Here is a 23527-nt window from a genome sequence, read left to right as displayed (position 1 = left end):
CTATTCCGTGTCTGGCAAACTCCCCCTGCTAGAATGGCTTCTCCCACGTATTTTAAACCCTCCCCCGTCTCTCTCCTTCAATCAGAGACTCTTCTGGGATGCATCATATAGAGGAAGTGCCTTACAGGCTTGGTGAGCTGTCAATCATTGCGCCCATGGTTTTCGTTGGATAAAGGCACTCGGTGCCCAGCCAATGCCTTTCCAACAAAGGTTTGATTGATGGACTTAGTAACCAATCAAAAGGCATTATCTTGCGCAGTTTGCGTAAGTAGGCTTTGGTGAATACTGTTTGCGCGCTGGCTGCACGTTCTCCATGGCGCAACTGCAGTGGAGCGCGCAGTCTCTCACTGACGCTTCCCATCAGCTAAATGAGTTTTTTACACTTTGTAATCTCTGTAAATAGTTGCTTTAGTTTTTCAGTAACTGTTTATCCATTATAATTAGTAGTATATTGCAGTTTATTGCAGATTTATTTGAATGAAAAACTACTCTTTACAATAGCAAATGTTCTGAAATAAATGGCCTTTTTGAAATGACGCCTAGACTTTTCTTGACATAAAAGCTCACAGAAGCCACATTACTGAGAGAATCATCCTCATATTTGAATCATGACATGATTAGACATTCATTTTTATATTTAAGTTATTTTCAGGCTCTTAACATTAAATTATAATATTTTTTTCCCTAAGTGAATACAAAAAACAAAAAACGTGAGTCACTTACATGTATATGTACATGTATATTACTCTGTTCCCATATTACTTTGAGTTATTATGACTCTTGGGTAGCAATATTTCAAGTGTCTAGTTTAAAATAAGACCAGGTTTATGAATATAGACCATAGGGTTTAAGAGCTGCAGACATTTTCATTTGGGTATATCGTTTTCAAAAAATTCCACAAAAATGGGGCGCTTGTTAAGAGGTTAATATATAATATATAAATATATATTATTTAAAATAAAAGATTCAAACTGCTGATATTGTGGATAATTTCTTATACAAAATAATATGGGACATGTTTCTGTTTTATTACAGGCAATTGATGTTGTGAATTATGATACTGAATTTGTTGATTCCCAAATTATGTGGGACACTGTGTTTTTACTGGATCTTCTTTTGGATTGTGATATTTTGAGTTATGAGTGTTAAATGGACTGTTTAAAAGAAAACAAGTATGAAATGTTTATCACTCTGCTTTAATAAAACACTTTAAACTGAAAAACAATTACTTCATCTTATTAATTTTTGAGCTAATTGAAAGTGTAAACCAGTATACAAGGCTCTAAAAATCTTGGCAGTTCCTCCACCAAAGAAATGTTGCACTTAAAAAATGTATAGATTCACATAAGAGTACTGACAGCTGTAAATGTATAGATTCACAAAAGAGTACTGGCAGCTGTAAATGTATAGATTCACATAAGAGTGCTGACAGCTGTAAATGTATAGATTCACATAAGAGTGCTGACAGCTGTAAATGTATAGATTCACATAAGAGTGCTGACAGTTGTAAATGTAAATACATAGATTCATGTTAACTGGTTATATGTGTAGCTGAGACTGTCATATAACAATAATGGAACTTCTTTTCCTGAATATGGATGCTGTAGTCCTCAGTGTTTCTTGCGGACACAGTTGATGGTGTTCGATTTGAGTCCACAGCAAAGACATCTGAAGAACTTCCTGTACTGCTGCCTGACCTGGACAAGAATGAGGTGAGAAAAAATCAGGACATGTCAAAATCAATTAAAGTTGTATTGCATAAAGAACATTTCTGAATAATTTCAGAACATGAGAAATGAAAAATGCACTAAAAAAAAGCAGGTGAATGATGCCTGACCTGATCATTGAGGAAACAATAGATCAGGAAGATGAAGGTTCCCTGCTGGGAGTTCAAGATCAGGAAGAGGATCTCCAGCTCCTTATTGTCTTTAGTGAAGAAACCCAGAATCCAGGGGCAACCAAGAACCACAAACTGAGCCAGTGTTTTAAACGCCATAATCCTGCAGAGAAATATGGAATTAATGGTGTGTGTGTGTGTGTGTGTGTGTGTGTGTGTTCAAATCATAATGTTTGTTACTTGGTTCGTTTCATCTGTGAAACTTCAGCGTTCAGATTTTTCAAAGTCAAGTTCAGATTGATGATGATGCAGATGAAGAGAATCGTGTTTAACTGCATAATAGAGAAAAGCAATTCATCATTAATCACTGTTTTCCTTTTAATACAAACTCATGATGAGAAATTTGCTTACTGCTAGTATGACACAAACAGGTCCCAGAAAACTCCAGATAAAACCGTTATCCTTTTTAATCCAGCAGCTGTTTAGAGGAAGATACAGACAAAAATATCAATGAACAAACATGAATGAAGTTGTTGATCACTGATGCACTCAAACTAACTAAACTCACTCTTCACTGCCGTATCCTTTAGGATCCACCGCAGCAGACACGCCCACCACAACCAGAGCAACCATATATCCAATCACACACAGGAATCCACTGCTAAGCACCTTGCTCTGTTTGGAGCTGATCTGTGATAGGTTCTTCACACAGATGAAGAGCAGCACAGCTTCAATGAACATCCACACAAAGCCGGAGAGAAAGAGGAAGTGCAGCACACCTGATATCACGTCACACAACACCTGGAGAGCATGAGAGACGGTTATGATGATTCTCAGTGAGGCTGTGCTGAGCTGTAGGGCTCCTTCATCATTCTCACCTTCTGAGGGCGTATGAGGCTCAGGAACTGTTGTGTGAGCAGGAAGAGAAGGTGAGCCAACAGCAGACTCACGCAGAGGTTGATTCGAGCCACATTATTCACTCCAGGACTCCACTGACAAAGGACAAAGGTCAACAGGGCCAAACTGAAGAACACCAGCCCCACGATCACACACACCAAATTCAACAGGTCCAGCTCTAAGTCGCTCTGAGAAAACATCAAAACAAGAATGTGAGAAATTCTAGAAAACAGCCATTTTAATCATCAAACTTTATAATTGAATCATTGGTTCCTTGATTCGATGTAACCAGCAAACCTTCAAAAGATTGTACATTGTAACTTTATAAGCTTTTTGGACATATTTAATGGCCGTTCGCAGTCAAAATTGACCAACCAAATGAATGTAAAAGACCATAAAACAGAGCATTTAAAGAAATGAATGAACACAGAAATGAAGGAGTGAGACTAAATCAATAGTATAAAACAAATAACAAAATTGCACAAAACTTGTATGCCCTTTATTTCCACCAGAGGACACTCCTCTTATCACAAACTTCATTTCCCAAAACCCATTGACCAGACTCATTATGTGTGATTAGATTCAGCTGTGTCTCATTAACCTTGTTAACCCGGCCTATATAAACCCTGTGCTTTCTGTTATTCAATGTTAACTCTTGTATGTTCAATGTAACACTGCAATTCTGAGCCCTTGGATCCTGGTGTCCATGTCTTCACGACATGGCCACCAAATCAGAGCCTCTTCACAACATGGCCGCCACACCAGAGCCTCTTCACGGCATGGACACCACACCAGAATGCCCAGCAAACATGAAGATACAAAAGCAGTCCCTAGGTTTTTAAGACTGTCTTCCAGTTTGGCGGACACACCGCTGATGTTGGTGTGAGCAGCTGGCGTCTCGTGGTGGTATCAAGTCAGGGGGTCTCAGAGGTTCTCCCACCATCAATTGTACCTAACAGACATTTCAGCCTGGATGAAGGAACATCACCTGCAACTCAACCTTGCAAAGACAGAACTGCTTGTGGTCTCAGCCAACCCAGCACTTCACCCCAATCTCTCCATTCAGCTAGGTTCATCAACCATAACTCCGTCCAGGACAGCCAGGAACCTTGGGGTGGTGATTGATGATCAGCTAAAATTCACTGACCACATCACTGCAACAACCCGGTCCTGCAGATTTGCACTATTCAACATTAGGAAGGTTAGACCCTTCCTATCAGATCATGCCACACAACTACTGGTCCAAGCTCTCGTTCTCTCCAGACTGGACTACTGTAATGCTCTTCTTGCGGGCCTTCCGGCATGCACTACCAAACCCTTGCAACTGATCCAGAATGCAGCGGCGAGGTTGGTCTTTGGTGAGCCGAAGAGAGCACACGTCACGCCTCTCCTCATCAGTCTGCACTGGCTACCAATAGCCGCTCGCATTAAATTCAAGGCACTGGTGCTCGCCTTCAAAACATCCACTGGCTCTGCACCAATATACCTAAACTCGCTCGTTCAGACTTACACACCCTCCAGGAACTTGCGTTCTGCCAGTGAACGACGCCTTGTGGTGCCATACCAGAGAGGCATGAAATCCCTGTCACGGACCTTTTCCTGGACCGTTCCCACCTGGTGGAATGACCTGCCTATCTCAATTCGTGCGGCCGAGTCTGTAGCCATTTTCAAAAAACGTCTCAAGACACATCTTTTCCAGCAACACCTGACCGATCGAGAATAGCACTTATCATTCTATTCATTGTCTGTCTGTCTAATTTATTTAAAAAAAAAAAAAAAAAAAAAAAAAAAAAAAAATTTGGTATACTTCTGTGCTAGACTAACTGAGACTTGTTACAGCACTTACATATTGCTGATATTGTTGCCCTTCGACTGCTCTAGCTGCTTCTATTGCCCCCATTTGTAAGTCGCTTTGGATAAAAGCGTCTGCTAAATGACTAAATGTAAATGTAAATGTAAATGTACCTGTTACTGCGATGACCATTCTGTGTTTGGGCCGCGTACACTTCACCAGGTTCTCCAGTGGCGGCAGCACCTGATCCAGTTTTGCCAGAAGTTTCCTCTCTGCCCTGACATGACCACAGAGGTCATCCATGAACTTTCTATTTTCCCTGACACAACCCCGGAGGTTGTCTCCAAATGTCTGCCCAGACATGACCACGTACAACCTGGAGCACTGCCCAGACATGACCACCAGACAACACCACAGGTGTTTATGAACTTTGTCTTTGCCATGAGATGGTCACAAAGGCCATGATGGAACTCTCTGCCTGTTTACCTCTCTGTACTCTGTTCTAGTTCTTCCCTTGTGTTCTTTTTCTTCACCGTGGTGGTCCTCAGCTATGCCTTGGTGGTCTTCAGCTCCACCCAGTTGGTCTTCAGTCCCGTTAGCTCCGTCCTGGCCATCTGCTCTGCCTGCTTCGCCCTGGTCACTTGCCCTGCCAGTTCCACATTGGCACACTAGCCCGACTCAAGTCTCCAGTTCAGTTTCCACTCCACGGACCTGGCCCTCCATCCCGCCCATGGATCTACCTCTGCTCCACATCCCTCCTGGATTTCTGTGACTCTTTGAGAACTGTCTCGAATACGCTCATTAAAGGGCATATTGCAGGTTAGAGACTCCAGTGAGTCAATGTATAGAAAAATAATGTAGGAACTAGATTTTCTATAAAATATACTTATAAATATGCTATTACGGCTTTTGGAGTCATTTTTGTGAGAAAATTTTACTTCTGCATCTAAAAATGCCAAAACCGGACGTGATGTAACGAGAGGCAGTGCGGTGAATTTCAGCGATAGGAAAACAATGGATCGCAATGACAGTTCGGACGCTGAGGAAATTATAAATGTTTATTAATACTCATATGGCAGACCACAGTCATACAATTATGACACACAATTAGGGACAGGCCAGGATTAGATAGAACAACGATCAGAGGAGACAAATTGAGTTGTTGTGTGAGGAGAACAGCGGCAGGGGTCTCGGTAAGAGAACAGCTTATATATATATATATATATATATTATATATATATATATATATATATATATATATATATATATATATATATATATATATATATATATATATATTGGACATCGTCGCTCACGTATGTCCAAAACGGTTACTTTTCAGGAAGTGAAAAAAACACCGTATTTCAAAAGCAGTTGAATGTAGCGTTGTCATACTTGATACGGCATCTTTACATGTAACCATATTCTTGCCAGTGTAATGATATAATCCACATTTGACCAAAATTGAGTTTAAATGGACATACTTGCATATTTTACAGTAACGGTGGTCGATACACGTTCTTCCGATCATTAATTAGAATGGCCAAGTCGCGTTTCATATTGACAGAGGAATACGCTCAGTTTATTAAATAGCCTACGTCTTAGTTTATTAAATACGCTTAGTTTATTTAATATTAATTATAAATGTATTAAATGTCTCTTGCAAACTATGAAGGGACAATGAATCAATACACTGACATGGTAATGCTAGACAGATACTTTGTTTGTACAGTCCTACCGTAATTTTGTCACTCCTAGACGACGTACGTCTGGCGTCAGGGGGGAAACGTTTACCTCGATGAAGGAAAGTCATTGTCTCACCAGGCTATGTTTATTTGGCAATGTATTGCAGAAAAGAAAAGTGAAAATGAAGATGCAACTTCACGAGACCGGCGAGATGCTTCCACAGGGCGGGAGATACGCGGCGTGATTGACAGCTTTGACACCAAATGGATATACGTGAATATCAGATGACATGATTTCACAACTTTTCATTGGCCATTTAGATATGTGAAGCATACTGTATACGTAAATGAACCTGGACATTCAATCCGTCGAAAAATCTCAAAATCGGCAAAATGGACATACGTGGTTTTAATCGGACAGCGACGAGATATATATATATATATGTATATATATTTCAATCATGACAACTCTCGGAGTGAAATAGATTCAACCAGCATTTTATTAGCATAGAGCATGGAATGTGGTTTGATTTTGGCGGACAAGATCTGCTACGCTGCTGCTGCTGCTGCTGCTTCTGCTGCTGCTGCTGAGCAAATACATAATGTTTAATTTAGTCAAGATAACAACAAGGAAGGCTGCTACAGAATGAATGATGTAACCCCCTCAAAGCAGTGGACCTACTGGTCCATGCTGCATAAAGGAGGCGGCCGAATTACCATGGCCTAAAACCCCCCACCCAGCAGATCTGTACGCCAAAATATGTGTACTGCTGCTGCTCCTTAGAGCTATAAGCGTGTGTATGGCTATCTATGTGTGCCTAGGCCTGCTTTGCCCAATGGCTTAACACTAATGGACTTATCTGTAAGTGTGCCTCTTACCTATTGCATAGATGTAGTGTTTTTTTTTTTTGTGTTTTTTTTTTAAGTAAGGAATTACTGGAGCCCAACCCACGCCACCTGAATTTTTTTTTTCTTTTTTTCTTTATTAAATGCTCATTTGCATTTGACCTTCCAAGATGTCTTTGGAATTAGGTCTAATGTAAATATGCTAATGTTCGTTTGCTGACGATTTCCAGCGCCCCATCTCTTTAAAGGTAGCGGATGGCACTCTTGGAGCGGCTGTCGTTTCTGCGCCGATTCTGAAAGAGTGAGGGGTGTATACTTCGCCGTTTAATCCGCAAAGATGGCATAGCTGTTTCCGTTTAGCGGAGAACCAGGCGCTGGTCATAGGTTTGCCGTCTGCTGTGAGAACAGCTGGTCTTGGGGGACGGCGTTTCTCCGGGATTGCAGATATCGTGACATGGAAGAAAAAGGGCAAAACAGAATTAATTCTGGATAATAAAATATGCGACCCTTTATTGGATTTATTGGTTTTTGAGTGCTTTAAGAGTAAAGAAAAATGTTTTTTGAAGAAGGTGAGATCGGCTATAGTAAGATCTATATCAGGATTAAATTATAAGGATTTGCATGTGAATTCCCCGCACCTTAAAAACCCATAAAAGGCTGCAAGAAAAACTGCCTCTAGGAGTGTGTTGGTATAAAGATCGAAAACACCCTTTTTTAGACAGAGAAGCAATTTGTGCAAAAGAGGTAGAGTAATGGGTAACCGTTTGTCTTTGGTTGCAGGAGAAGTCTTCACGATACCGTTCAATAGCAGATGAATAGCGGGATGTTTGAAGAGGCTTGGTGCGTTTGGGTCCATGCAATGAAGATGGAACTGAATGCCTGCCAGTGTAGCTTTGATGGAAGGGGGTTGTAATTTGCGGGAATTAACACAGTAGACCATGAAAGCGGCTAGCACTTTGAAATTTATTGGAAAAGGGGAGAATGCGAAGGCGGGAATTTAGCCATTCCCTTTCTCATGAGTTATTTTGCTTCCGCCAGATATGAGGCGAGGCTATTCAATATCGAATCGTTAGGCAAAAAGGAGGGCATGGAGCGCTGAAAGGAAGGGCGTCTGGGCAGAGGGAGCGAAATTCCAGGAATTTAAAACGGGAAAGAGCGTCAGCTTTGTTATTGTAAAAACCTGGAATAAATGTGGCTTTAAGAATGACATTCTTTGTGATACTAATCCAGATAAGGCGTCTGATTAAACGATTTATAAAAGGAATAGGAATGGCTTTTTTTGATTATTTCTACTGCAGCTTGGTTATCACACAGAACGGTTATCTTTTTCCTAGACCAGTCGTTTCCCCAGAGTAGACATGATATGATAATGGGGTAGATTTCGAATAGCGCGGTAGATTTAATATCTGATATAAGGTTAATGATCTCAGACGGCCAGCGCGAACCACTTGTTCCCGAACATCCCCCCGAAACCTGTGGATGGAGTGGCATCTGTAAAAAAATTGGAGGGAGCTGGAAGTTTCAAAAGTGTCGTTGTAAAAGAAAGATATTCTGTTCCATTTATTTAGTAGGTGGGTCCAGAAACGTAATTCGGAAAGACATCCTTTGTCTAACGTGATTAGATCGTGTAGATTGTCAACTGTTTTTGACAAATCTAAGAGTCTGGATATGAAAGCACGGCCGTGAGGAATAATTCGCATAGCGAAATTAAAGTGACCTAATAAAGACAGCATACACAGTAAAATCCCCAGTGTTAAATTAACACTGCTCAGAGCACATATGGTCCCACTCTACAGAGTGTTAAAGTAACACTGAAGCAGTGTTAAAGTTAATGAGATAATTAAGAGATTAATTAAGTGATGATTGACCATTAATGATGAACACCTGATGATAATGAGCAGAATCACTGAAGAAAAGAGAAAAAAGAAAAACACAAGAACTACGAATGACTATAAAAAAGACATTAAATCTCTGAGGATCTCAGCAGAGGAGGATTAAACAACTCCACAAACAGCATTGCCAGCTTCACACATTACTAACCAGACTGACTTTATTTCTGTCAGACGTCTACAGAAGCTCTTATTGAGGTTTAGATGTTGATGTTTTATTGAAAATAAAAGTTGTTTGTCACCATTATGGTGATTAGTGTTGCTTTAGTTGGGGTCTTGACCCTTGACTTGTCAGCATTTTTTCTCTCTGACTGCTGTAACTGTTTGTTACGTTGAGAACAGCAAGAGAAAATTGATGTTGGCTTGTTGTTTATGGTACAGTTGTTATCATCATATAGTGCCTTATTTGCTGTTCTCCTGAGAGTCATTGATTATAGTAGCCATGTGACTCTACAGCAGAAGATCCAGCAGTGTTTTCTTCACATAAACTAAATGGTTATCAAAAAATGTGTACATCAATTTTGTACTCCAGTTTAATACCACATCACATAATAAGCATTGCTAACTCCTGCGAGTTTTACTCACACATAGACATCAAGAATCAGCCTATGAATCTCAACAATGGTGACATAGTTCATGCCGCAATTAATTCTGGGTACGTCACACAAAACTCATCTATGGCTCCCAGAATGCATTGTGGCATGAAGCATGTCACCATTGTTGAGATTCATAGGCTTATTCTTGATGTCTGTGTGTGAGTTAAACTCGCAGGAGTTAGAAGTGATTAGTTTACAATCTATTTCAAAACGAATTCAGCTCTTCTGATTAAAACCCTGCTGGATCTTTTCTAGAATCACAATAAAAAAAGTTAATAGTATATTGCTCATACTCAGTCATAAAATCGATTAATTTAATACTACACAATGATCATATTTTCATCATCGAGCAGCCGACAGCATCTGATTGTGTTTCTCTTGCTTTTCTTGCCATAACAAACTCTGTTACAGCAGCCAGAGAAACACGAACATTAAAAAGTCATCAAACTGCCCAACTAAAGAAAACACTGATCACCATGATGGTCACATTAAGAACTAACAATTTTCTAAACAAAATCAAACAAAAAATCTGTTAATTCTCAATAAAAGATTCTGTAGACGTCTGACAGAAATAAAGTCACTCTGGTTATTAATGTGTGAAGCTGGTAATGCTGATTGTGGAGTTGTTTAATTCTCCTCTGCTGAGATCCTCAGAGATTTCATTTCTTTTTTATAGTCAGTCGTAGTTTTTGTGTTTTTCTTTTTTCTCTTTTCTTCAGTGATTCTGCTCATTATCATCAGGTGTTCACCACTAATGGTCAATCATCACTTAATTAATCTCTTAATTATCTCATTAACTTTAACACTGATTCAGTGTTACTTTAACACTCTGTAGAGTGGGACCATATGTGCTCTGAGCAGTGTTAATTTAACACTGGGGATTTTACTGTGTATCTCGTTTCGAAAGAGACCGAACAGTTTGGAATTCTGAGATAATTTGGCGAATGCGTTTGAGCTTTTCTTCTGGGAAGGATGCTTGCATTGTTTTGCTATCCAATATGATGCCTAAAAATTTCGAGACGAGTAGATGGACCGATTATTTTTTCTTTTGAAAAGGGAATTTTTAATTTGGAAAAAATTCTCTTGAGTTTAGATAGAGAGCGCTCAGCGGGAGAGTTGGGAAAAATCGACCACGAGAAAATCGTCTAATAAATGTAAAACGAAAGGGAGTTTACATTTGTTAAGCAGAATCCAGCATAAAGCTTCCAAGAGACAATTGAAAATCTTAGGGCTACTGCGGCAGCCGAAAGTTAAACGCACTGCAAAGTACATTTTAGATCTCCATCTGACACCGAAAAGGTGCCATTGAGAATGATGTATTGGCAAGATTTTAAATGCGTCTGTTATGTCTGCTTTGCTTAACCATGCGCCTTCACCTGCTGTTTTGATTAATTGAATGGCGTGATCTATGGTAGCGTACAAAAGAGAGAATATATCCTCCGGAATTAAGCTGTTAATACTAGGTGTAGAAGAATTGTGGGGAGAAGAGAGATCGATAATTAATCTTTTCTTTCCTGAATATTTCCTAGTAGCAATACCTATAGGATTAATGTGGAAGGTAGGAAATGGAGATTTACTAAAAGGACCTGTTAGATATCCTTTATCTAGCTCTTTTTTAATTAGATTATCAACGATTTCGGGTTGATTTGTGGCTGACAGTAAATTTTTGCAAACGTGTATGGAGGAAGGAATTAGACTGAGCCCAGCTAGGAAACCTTGGGTTAGACCTGTAATGAGGAAATTAACCCAACAGCGATTTGCATGAGAAGATAATTTTTTTGTCAGTTCTTTCACATTGATGGGAGTAGAAGGATATTTATTCATCTTTTGAAATGTTGCGGGTTCTTGAACCTGCGGGGACAAACATTTCTAAGATGACTGTCGCCACACAAAGAACAGCAGTGAAGAAATCTACATTTGGTGTAAGGGCACACTGATTCGTTAAAGTTAATACATAGAGGAACAGCAGAATTAAAAGTATCGTTCACCTGTTTAGAGAAAAAAGTGTTTTTTGTCCCAGAAGGTGTTTTTGCAGAGTTGATGGAACTTCGCTGGGTTTGAAGGTATGCGGTTCTGAGGCATGAGCTTTCGGTGTGAGAGGAACCGCAAGCGGAGCACGAAAATCGCCCTGTGGCCGGTGAAGTGCCGGCTGATCAGTTCAAGGTCTATAACTGACCAATCGAGTTTTTGGTTGAAACGGGAGATATACAAAGCTGCTTTTGCTGAGAAAGACTTATGGTATTCGTAGAAGAGTGAGCCGCCATAATTGAGCGCGAGGTCGGAAATGATGGTGTGGTAAGTGGCTAATTCAGCTCTTGAGCTCTTGAGCTCTTGAGCTCTTGAGCTCTTGAGCTCTTGAGCTCTTGAGCTCTTGAGCTCTTGAGCTCTTGAGCTCTTGAGCTCTTGAGCTCTTGAGCTCTTGAGCTCTTGAGCTCTTGGTGGAGTTGGTGGTCCAGTGGGTTAAACCATGGAACTGATATGCAGAAGGTTGCTGGTTCAATCCCAGTGGTCACCACCAGTGTGTCCTAGAGCAAGGCACTTTACTCCATGTTGCTCCAGGGGGATTGTCCCTGTAATAAGGGCACTGCAAGTCGCTTTGGATAAAAGCGTCTGCCAAATGCATAAAGGTAAAGGTTCTATCGGGGAAAACTTTGCATAAAGTGTCTCTGTAAACACCAAAAACTATGTTGAATTCGGCTAGAGATAAACTTTTGGACAGTCTTGGGTCGCGATCTTTAAGGACGACAAAAATGTCTCCACAATCAACAATGCATTTATCGATTGCATTAGTAGAGAAAAGCAGGATTTTCACGAGATTGATATCCTTACCTGCAATGATCTGGTTTCTCAGGTTGTGAGGGATTGCTGCTGCTGGAGAAATGAACGGAGACCCATTTGGTGGAGCTGGCAGCGCTGAAGCGAGGGTGTGCCGTGGAGTTAGATTGATGCACGGTGTTACGTCGACCGTATGATGATCTGTTGGAAGAGCGCTGGATGTCGAAGGAGAAGGGCCGTTATTTTCCAGAGTTGATACTCTGAAAGAACTGGATCGTTGTCATCCGAGAGGTCGCTGCGCTTTTTTGCTGGAGGAAGCAGCTGGCGGATTTGTATTTTTGCGCTTGGCCTTAGCTTTGGCCAGTGCAGGGCTTGATGGAGGAGGAAGAAGCTGGCTTGGAGTGGCTTCGGGAACAGAGAGGAAGAGAGCGAAAGGTTCTTGGTGGGATAAACCAGTTTTTGGCGTGATGTTACGATTGAAGAGGTATTCCAGAATCTTATGTACTGGCCAGTCGTTGATAGAAGCCTGACGTTGCGCCAGATGAGCGCTCCGGCGTATGGAGCTGTGAGGAGCTGCCTGGATCGTTCCAATGACAGGATAGTTTGGGTTCTCTATATCAGAATCAGGGTCTGGATCGAAAGCTTGGTCTACCAAGGATAATATCTCATCAACCTCCAGAGTAAGTAGATTGTAGATCGTAATAGGAGTAAATATATTATCGGAGTTCTCATAATTGCGCAGCATGCGGATAGCTGCTAGGATATGGTATAAAGTAAAGCCACGTAGATGAGGAAGTACCTCTGGTTTGTTGGTGTCGTAGAACTGAAAGAACCAATCGGCAATTAATAGAGTTTCATGACTGAACTTTGTGTATATATATATATATATATATTATATATATATATGTTATTTATATATATGCTAGCTAACGATAAGAACACTGTGATCAGATTACAATACTGTACTGATTGTTATCATGTGTCAGGCAAAAGAACCACGGACACTATAGTGTTATTAAGTTTATCCCTATGGTTTATCCTTTATTCATTAATTCTGTAATATGGGTTTATTTTGTGCCGATTCACCGATAGTGTGAGGATGTATATGACGTTATGAGTATTTATTTGAGTGAACTTGAATGTACATACATGGCATGAATAAAATATTTACATTACCAGCACATAGTTCGAAACTTTTTTTCGGAAAAAGTGTGAGAATGGATTCATTTGTATTAATGTACATACTTTGTATACTTTTTTCTCAAGCCGCGCTTTAAGCACATGCTAGAAATAGAACCGACGCATATTTTTCAATATATTTTTCAACGCATATTTTTGCATGCGTGTTGGAAGCGTTCAGGTAAAATAGAATAGGAAAAGCTGTTTGTCATTTTGACACGAATACATATTAATTAATGACATTGATGTTTGAAAGTCTCTAGGTTTTGACATAAATACAGAAATAATTAGCCTAATTAAGAAAAAAAAAATCTCGATTTTCAAATATTGCACCTGTCAATACAGAACAAAATATTCTGTAGCCTATTTTGCCATCAATACTGCCGACGTTGTCTTTGCTGTATCAGTAGGCTATATATTTATGTTTAACATGAAGTATAGCCCTCCCTGTACATCACCTAGCAGCAGCAGCAGCGCCATGTCAGACACGCCTCTGGTGTGTAAAGACATAGAAAACACCATGCTCACGCCACTCAGCCAGTGTGTAGCCGGCCTTACATGAGTATAACAATGTTTGACTCCATTATATCGCTGGGAAGATAATCCTCCGGTCTAAAGCACTATATACACCACCGCGTGTTTCGAGGCAGATGCAGAAGTGAAGTCCCGTCTCTTCACCTGCACAAAACACCACCATGCAGAATTCAGAAAGAATCAGAAAGAGCTTTATTGCCAAGTGTGCTTGCACACACAATGATTTTTTCTTGGTGCTGAAGCTTCCAGTGCACATATACAATATAAACACAACAAGAACATAGTAATACAAATTCTAAGAATAAAAATATGAAAATAGCATTAAAAATCCCTTTCCAGAACATTTTCATTCAACGTTCCCAGCTGGTGGAACGATCTGCCCACCGCCATCCGAAATGCTGATTCGTTGACAACATTCAAAAGTCAACTAAAAACTCATCTCTTCCTTGAGCACTTAACCTCTTAAAAAAAAAAACACTTTCCTTTCCTCTTTCCCTCCCTACTCTAAACTGTGCTACACTGAGAAATGTACACGGACTAAGTATTTCAGGCACTTGTTGCGTTCACTCGACTCTTCACGACCAATCGCTTACTGTACCCCCAAGTTGTAAGTCGCTTTGGATAAAAGCGTCTGCTAAATGCATAAATGTAAATGTAAGGTTGTTATAACTGCACCAGACAGCCAGCTGTTCAACCTCCAGTCTGTAAGCAGACTCATCACCATCTTGGATGAGGCCGATGACAGTGGTGTCGTCTGCAAATTTCAGGGGCTTCACAGAGGGGTCTTTAGAAGTGCAGTCATTGGTGTACAGCGAGAAGAGCAGTGGGGAGAGAACACCCCTGGGGGGGTGCCAGTGCTGGTAGTGAGAGTCCTCAATGTGAGTTTCCCCAGTCTCACAAGCTGCTGCCGGTCTGTCAGGAAGCTGGAGATCCACTGACAGATTGAGGATGACATGGAGAGCTGGGTCAGTTTAGCTGAGAGAAGATCAGACATGATGATATTGAAGGCCGAACTGAAGTCCACAAATAAGATCCTTGCATAAGTCCCAGGTCTGTCGAGATGTTGCAGGATATAATGCAGTCCCATGTTGACTGCATCATCCACAGACCTGTTTGCTCTGTAGGCAAATTGAAGAGGATCCAGCAAGGGTCCAGTGATGTCCTTCAGGTGGGCCAGAACCAGTCTTTCAAACGACTTCATGAACACAGACCTGAGAGCGACAGGTCTGTAGTCATTAAGTCCAGTGATTTTGGTTTTTTTGGGGACATGAATGATAGTGGAGCGTTTGAAGCAACAGGCAACTTCACACTGCTCCAATGATCTGTTGAAGATCTGCGTGAAGACTGGGGCCAGTTGGTCAGTGCAGGCTTTCAAACAGGCAGATGAGATGCCGTCTGGGCCTGAAGCTTTCCTAGTCTTCTGTTTTTTGAAGACTCGGCTCACATCCTCCACTCAGACCTTAAGCTCCATTTGGATGGTAGGGGGGGAGAGGGGGTGCAGGATGTGATGGGGGAACTGTGAAATGCAGATCAAAGCGGGTGTGTGGTGTGAGACTGGGCTTTTCAAACCTGCAGTAGAATGCATTCAGATCCTCAGCCAGTTGTTGATTCTCTACAGAACGGGGGGGATGGTGACTTGTAGTTGGTAATGTTCCTCAAGCCTGTCCAGACTGAAGCCGGGTCGTTTGCTGAAAACTGGTTTCTCAGCTTTTCAGAGTAGCTTCTTTTAGCAACTCTGATCTCCTTTGTCAGTCTGTTTCTGGCCTGGTTATACAATACTTTATCCCCACTTCTGTAAGCATCCTCTTTGGCATGATGGAGCTGTTTGAGTTTCCCAGTAAACCATGGTTTACCATTAGTGAATGATAAGAATGTCCTGGTAGGAATGCATGTATCCTCACAGAAACTGATGTATGATGTTACAGTATCTGTGAGCTCATCCAGATCAGTGGTAGCAGCTTCACAAACAGTCCAATCAAATCAGGCTTGTAGAGGATGTTCTGCTTCAATAGTCCATCTTTTTACAGTCCTTATTACAGGTTTAGCTGATTTCAGTTTCTGTATAAGATGAACCACGCAGTGATCAGAGAGCCCCAAAGCTGTCTGTGGGATGGAGTGATATGCATTCTTTATTGTGGTGTAACAGTGGTCCAGTATATTACTGTCTCTGGTGGGACATGTAACTTGCTGTCTGTATTTTGGCAGTTCACAGGAGAGATTTGATCTGTTAAAATCCCCAAGAATGATTAAAAGGGAGTCTGGATACCTTTGTTCAGTTTCAGATATTTGTTCAGCCAGCTGTTGTAGCGCTGCGCTCACACACGCGTCTGGAGGAATGTAAACAAAACTCCCGCGGCGAGTAGAAAGGTTTACAGTTTATGAAGTGCGCCTCTAGATTAGGAGAACACATCTTCTTCAGCGTTGTTACATCTGAACACCAACTTTGTTAATGTAGAAACACAATCCACCACCTCTCGTTTTCCCTGTTAGTTCCGATGCGATCCACTCAGAACAGCTGGAAGCCCGGCAGATATAGTGCGTTGTCTGGTATGGCTTCACTCAGCCAGGTTTCAGTGAAGCACAGTGCAGCAGAGTTTGAAAAATCCTTGTTAACACGGGTGAGAAGAAGAAGTTTGTCTGTTTTGTTAGGAAGGGATCCGAGATTCACAAGATGAATACTAGGGGGTGCAGAGCGGAGGCCACGCGCACGGAGTTTAACCAGTGCGCCGGCTCGCTTCCCCCATTTGCATCTGGCCGTGTGTTTGAAAAACACAGCCGTGGCTCCGACGAGAAAATCAAACAAAACGTCTGAACAGTCAAAAACTGTAGAAATGTTGTCTGGTGTGTGTTTCCTAATGTCCAGTAGTTCGTCTTTGGTGAAACTGATCGGAAAAGAATGACTAAACCCAGAATAACACAATAATTTACCATGACAATGATAAATTGGAATAGAAAAACTACCGAAAATACACAGACTCGTACTGAATACCAACCTATTCTGCACTGAGCCAACGCAGCGCCCGGCGATTACGACTTGTGACATAATGTTGACAAAAAAAGTGCTTTTTACAAACGGCCAATGAAATGGCCACTTTATCTACTAAATTTGTGCTCTTATGTCCTTTTAAAACATTTTAAATGCTGCATTACCTTTTCATATGGTATTTCCATTCAATGTTATATATTCATTTGGATTTTTTTTTTACCTGCAATATGCCCTTTAACCCCCTCGAGTCGGCAGTAATGATTCACTTTTTTTCTTATCAGTGCCAAAGAGACTCAAATAACTGTCATTTTTTTATCATTCAGGCTAGTGTTATACATCATTATAATCTGTTAAGTTTCTATTTTTTTGTGTACAGTCACAATAAAAACAAAATGTTGGGCTTTTTGCAAAAGAAAGAAAACAAACATGAGGCGCGATCTGCAGCCTCTCTCTCAATGATGTCTAATCTGATAGTCTTTAGAAAATGAACTCTAGCTTAAGTGAAAACTTATCACACAAACATGAGACATATGTCTAAAGAAACATTGACATGTCAGGTTTTAAATAATGTAAACCAAATCAAAAACAAATATTCTGTGTTTATGTAATCTGTTTGAAAACAGAGATGTCAGTCGTTCCCAAGCATCTCATTATACGCTAATGCGACCACACCCACACAGCGCTCGTTCTTTTGAGATTCAAATACTAAGGTGATCCAGAGTCGACACCCACACATCAACTCAAATAAACACATCAACGGATTCCGTGTAAGGTAGTACACAGAGGCTAAGGTAGGCTAGGTTTATTCTGTTAGCATCTGTGAATATTAAACGCAAAAACCTGCGCGATGATGCACTGAAGTTTTCTTTGTTTAAATTAGCACAAAATACTGTCAGATGTAATTAATTACCTTGACAAACTATACATCATTAAAAAGATCTAAGACTCAAGCTTCCATTTTTGACCTCTGTTTTATTGTCAAAGTCATATAGTGACCGTAACTTGTTAATATGTCTCAGGGGTTATGAATATGAAAACCGGCGTCCGTACCTTTTGATTGTAATATGAGCGTCAGCTAATCTCATTCATAAAAAAAACTCCTCTATACTTGTCATGAAGACTCACTACAAACAACATCCATCAGAGTTTTTAGATCAAAAGTGTGCAGATGAGGAGAAATATTGATAGATTCTCATATGTCTGTGTCAAATTTCTATACAGAGGAGTGTTATTTATTCAATTGCAGATGTCAGATCCAAGATGCAAGAATCTTTATGAGTGCTGGATACTCTGATGTGTTGTGTTTTCAGTTCATACTGGCAGCCAGAGGACGCTCTGTGCACATGTAGTCCATATATGGCATAGCTGAAGATGATATATACCATGTGACATTCTCCCTGACATAAACAAAGCTTCCTGAGATCGCTATAACATGCAGATAGACACGTTTGAAGACAATAAACACACAATCTTGACAATATATGGTTTATCTGTGTTCTTTATACCATGTTGGGGGTTTTCACAGGGGCGTAAATCGCGGGGGGACGGGGGGGACCGGACCCCCCCAATCTGAGGGCTGTCCCCCCCCCTAAAAACCATGCTGCGTATTGTAAATAATATAACAATATATACTTAAAATAAATGTGTATGTAGTAAAACAATACAAACGCAAACGGGACAAAAAAATGCATTTTAAGTTTAGAAACATTTTGAGTCCCCCCTCCCCCCTTGCCCCACAGTGGTTTGATCCACCGCGCACCTCAACTAACCTAGCGTTTCCCATAGACCGTAAAAAACTACCACAAGTTTGGGGAGAGAACAAAGCTCTTCAGACAGCCGTTGTGAAACTCCAGTAAGCCTTTAAGGCTATTTTATTCACTTTAAACATCAGATGAAGTGATTATATTCTCTTTAATACAGATTAGGCAAAACACTGTTAACATCACTTGCCCACCGTCGTTTTAATTTTTATAGTAATAAAATAATTTAGTTCAGTTAGAGAACAGACACAACAATTAAAAACTGAACGTGTCTGCTCAATACAGCACGAGCCGAACGGGCAAACAGCTGACAGACAAGATGATCGAAGATTTGGTTTCAAAGCGAAATGTAAAAGCGCCTATTTAAGGGAGTGTGTCATTGTAGTTTTGTTGCTGTGTTTTTCATTACGAATAATAGGCTAATGAACCCAAAATTCAAGCAACCCGCCCCCAAATTCTAAAAAGTGGCGCTAATTCTAAACCGAAAGTATATGCGCACGGCCGTTCTGTCAGATCTGTGTAGGGTTTTGCTCAATATGAATCTGAATATCATAGTATAAAATACTATGTGGAGGACGCAAGATAATTTTATAATTATAATATGACTGCGTGGTGAACCTTAATTGTGTACCTTGATTGCAATGTAAGTCGCTTTGGATAAAAGCGTTTGCCAAAATGCATAAATGTATTTAAACAACTATCGCTTTGTGTTGTTGCTGTTCAGATAAAATTACAGAGTAAAGAAAAAACGGACATTAGATAATTTTTCAGTACACCAAAAAGCCAAATAAGTAGGTACAAAATGTTTTTTTTTTTTTGTGGTATACATATCCTTACAAGTACAATTTTGGCTGTATTTTTTTGTGTCCCCTTCAAAAATTGCTCTTGAGAAATTTCATGTTTATTGTCCCCCCCAACTATAAGATGAAATTTACGCCCCTGGGTTTTCATTAAAGGTTATATTTATAATGCAATGCTATTTGACATAGCATTTGACCCGAAGACAAATGAGATCACAGAAGGTTATTTAAAACATTTGACTTGTGATATAAAGTAAGTTTGGAGTAAAAACATGGTTTTAATCTCATTAATTGTTGTGTTTTAATAAATTGGTTTAATAAATCATAAATTGTTGTGGCAAATTATTTAGCTTGTTTTAAGCAAAAACTCTCTTCATTTTGTAAATGAATCTTGATTTAAGAATTTTAAATATTTGGACTGCAAACAAGAAAAAAATACTAAATAAGAAGAGCATTTTTTTGCAATGTAGTCAAATATTTTGATAATTTAAAATATAATAGGTCTTTGTTGACTACAATCTAAATAAACTACAACAAAATATATTTCCTTTGTTCTGTTGCTCCCTCTCAGTCACATACCTGAAGCTCATTCATTTTGCAGCTCATTATGCAGTTCTTTTGTTCTCTCAGGTGTGATACCCAGCATTATTCATGGTTCGTTCACGCCTCCCCGCATACTGGCTTTGTAAAGAAAAGGTGTCTTACAAATTTTAAATCAGTGTATTTGGGGGGGGGGGGGGGGGGGGGCACTCCCCCAGCAAAGAGGAGTGCCCTCTGGTGGTTATTATGGGCACTCCTCTTGGCTCCTGTACCATCTCATCACAAATTTAATTTCCCATAATCCATTGCCCGGACTCATTATGTGTGATCACATTCAGCTGTGTCAGATTATATTTGCTAACCTGGTCTATTTAAGCCCTGTGTTTTCTTTCATTCTTTGCAAAGTCTTGTATAATTAATGTTCCACTGCAATTGTGAGCTTTTGTATCCTGGTTTTCTGTGTCTTAGTTTTTATCTTCTACCTGTTGTCTTGGATTTCTGTCCCGGTGTTTATTGTCTGAAATATCTACAGTTTTTTGACCAATTGCCTGTAGTGTGGATCATGATTCTAGATTGCCAATAAAGCTGCACATGGATCCTCAAACTTGTCTTAAACTTGTTTCGAAATGTGTTTACAGAGCTAACTGCAGTCTATAACAGCATACCAAAGCACACTAACAAGTAAATTCTTTAAATGTATCCACTTTATAAATCTCACATGCCTGACATGTTCTTATACCTCTGATGGGCTGGTTTGCATGATGAGAGCGAATGTGGACAGATGAACACAGGAACACACAGTGAAGCTGCTGTTGGTCTCTAAAACAGAACAACCATCTACAATCCACTCGCTGATATTCCAGTACACACAGGACAGAGAACCGCTGGGGTCGAACTCCTGCAAAAAGAAGAAAGAACATGCAGAAAATATTACAACACTGAATATTAGATGTTTTCAGATGTTCATCAGTTCTCAGGTTGGACTAAAGCACATTTCAGTCTCTCACTCTGATGTGTTTGAGGGTGAAGTTGACTGGTTTGGTGAGTTTAGTGTTAGTGGTTTTGGGAAGAGTAGCTGAGATCACAGTGGACATCATGGTTTTAATCGTGTCATTTGATGTGTTGAAGAAGTCGGGCTTCAGTAGATTCTCCATTGTGTTATAACTCATGAAAGCCACAGCAGCTGATCCTGTGTGACAGAAACAGAAGCTTACATGCAATAATATATTAAAATAATAAACCACTTTTTTGGGACTTCTTTTTTTATTTTTTTTGTGACAAATCTTTCTAAATTTTTGTTAATTTAATTAAACTATAACATTTCACATACTTGTTTCAATGTTGTTCTTGGCGATCCCAATGAGATCAATGTCCACAGAAGAATTTCTCGTGTCAAGTCGAGGGATTTTATCTAAGGTGACATTTGGTCCAACCATGAAGACTTGACCCTCTGATTAAAAACAAACAAGCAGTTATGTGCCATATTAAATCATTTGCAATAATTTTTTCTTCTGAAAGTCCAATTTAATCCTTCAATTTGCACAAAAGAGAAACTAATTAAACAACTTCACTATTGTTGGATTTTCATCTCTGATGTAGATTGACCCAAAATGTTAAACAATAATTAAACACTGTAATTGATTATTGCCAGCAGGCAAAGGATGTAGACTCCAGCATTGGTCAGACGTTAGATTTTGGTTGAAAATGTCAGGTTGACATCCAAAGCCAACGTTTGTTTGTCGTCAAGCTCCAATATTGGGCAGATGTCAAATTTTGTTTGGAATATGTTACGTTAAAAATGTTTCACCATTATTGTGATCAGTGTAATGCTTAATTCACTAATTATCTTTAAAATCATCTATACTTTGTTTAAATAGCATGTTATTACTTTCACAGTATTGATTGTAAATAATAATGTGATTGTCCAGTGGTTTAATCTGGAATGTGCACCAACAAGTTTTAAAGAATCAGCGATTTAATCTCAATAACGGTGACATGCTTCATGCCGCAATGCATTCTGGGTGCATTTTACAAAACTAGTCTATGGCTCCCAGAATGCATTGTGGCATTTAGCACGTCAGCATTGTTGAGATTCATATGCTGATTATTGATGTCTGAGTGAGTCTAATAAATGCAGAAATTCTATTCAAACTGCCCAACTAAAATAAATACTTCATATCACCATAATGGTCACCTCAAGACAAACTATTATTATTATTATTATTATCAATAAAACATCAATATTTAATTCTCTGTAAATTCACAATAAGAGCTTCCGTAGATGAATGAAAGAAATAAAGTCAATCTGGATAGTATCTAATATAATCTCAGTTTCATCATCAATAATAACAGTTTCTTCACTCACCTACAGCGGCAAGAGTAAAACTGACATTGTCACTCGTGTTTGTTGGCTTCACCAATGTAGAAATGAGTTTCTCACTGGCTTTTAACAAACGGTTTCCATAATAGATGAGTTCAGCTGGGCTGACTGATGATGATGATGATGATGATGATGATGATGATGATGATGATGATGATGATGATGATGATGATGATGACTCAAAAACCTTCTCTGAAGCATTGAAGGCCAGAGTCAAAATGTTGGTCACAGTCTAGTAAATGATCAGATAAATACAGTTACTGTACATGTAAATGTCAAGAGAGCCAATAAGACAGAACTGTGATCTCAATCATTATATAACTGACTCTTGAAGACTTACATCCACAGGAAGCTCTTGAGCTGTAATGCTCTCGATCTGCTCAAGAATATTTTGAAAACATCCTCCAAATGTATGACTCTGAAATCACAATTGAGCGTTATACAGTAAACAAAACAAATCTTTCGCAATATTAATAGCAAATAAATTGAATTTGTCCATGGAACCATCAAGAATATATAGAAATTCCACAATTATATTTCAAATATCATATAACGTACGATGCATCCTTCCTGCTGTGTTATACCTGCAATGACAGAAATCAGCATGAAGACAATAAACTAGAAAAACAAATGAAAAATATGCAATTTGGCATGACCAAAAATTATTTATGAAATTCAATGTGTTAAAACATGAAACTAAAATCTAAAGGTGACTAATATGTTACAAAATTTGTGAACAATCATACCATGATATTCATTAGGCCTATGTGTTGTCTGCGGAACCACATGGAAGCTGTGCAAACATTTTTTCACTAAATAACTACAGCCATAAATAACAGATTGTGCACAGACGTTCATGAAAATGTTTGCAATGATCTGCAAATGCACATTTAAGACTTTTATCTTATCTACAGACAGAAACATACTCACACCCCTGTTCAATTCAACTGAGCCACAAACATTCAGCCCAAACACAACCCATCAGAGGAAACATCAGACTACATTACCAGCTGAGGTCGTCTGTGGTGTGA

The 23527-nt window shown here is 39.6% G+C and overlaps 1 protein-coding gene across 1 annotated transcript; it reads right to left on the bottom strand.

The window, feature by feature from the left end:
• Window positions 1-1177: 1177 nt before the first annotated feature.
• On the bottom strand, window positions 1178-22908 carry LOC307122963 (adhesion G protein-coupled receptor E3-like). Its single transcript, XM_079811311.1, has 11 exons — window positions 22837-22908; window positions 22482-22728; window positions 21447-21566; window positions 21124-21305; window positions 20856-21014; window positions 2716-2922; window positions 2406-2638; window positions 2249-2315; window positions 2078-2169; window positions 1838-2000; window positions 1178-1697 (listed from the first exon to the last, which is right to left on the bottom strand). The coding sequence occupies exons 3-11, from the start codon at window positions 21550-21552 to the stop codon at window positions 1611-1613; spliced, it is 1296 nt and encodes a 431-aa protein (XP_079667437.1). The 5' UTR covers window positions 21553-21566; window positions 22482-22728; window positions 22837-22908; the 3' UTR covers window positions 1178-1610.
• Window positions 22909-23527: the final 619 nt, after the last annotated feature.

This window comes from Gobio gobio (assembly GCF_949357685.1).
Source record: "Gobio gobio genome assembly, chromosome: 3".
NCBI classification, from domain to species: Eukaryota; Metazoa; Chordata; class Actinopteri; order Cypriniformes; family Gobionidae; genus Gobio; species Gobio gobio.
This window is presented reverse-complemented; position numbering and strand designations above follow the sequence as displayed.

Coding starts and splice junctions, on each gene's coding strand:
- LOC307122963 (XM_079811311.1), bottom strand. CDS start 21,552: ATGGTTGGACCAAATGTCACCTTAGATAAAATCCCTCGACTTGACACG. Junction 21,306..21,446: donor CAAGAACAACATTGAAACAA/GTATGTGAAATG, acceptor TCTGTCACACAG/GATCAGCTGCTGTGGCTTTC. Junction 21,015..21,123: donor TCACCCTCAAACACATCAGA/GTGAGAGACTGA, acceptor TTCTTTTTGCAG/GAGTTCGACCCCAGCGGTTC.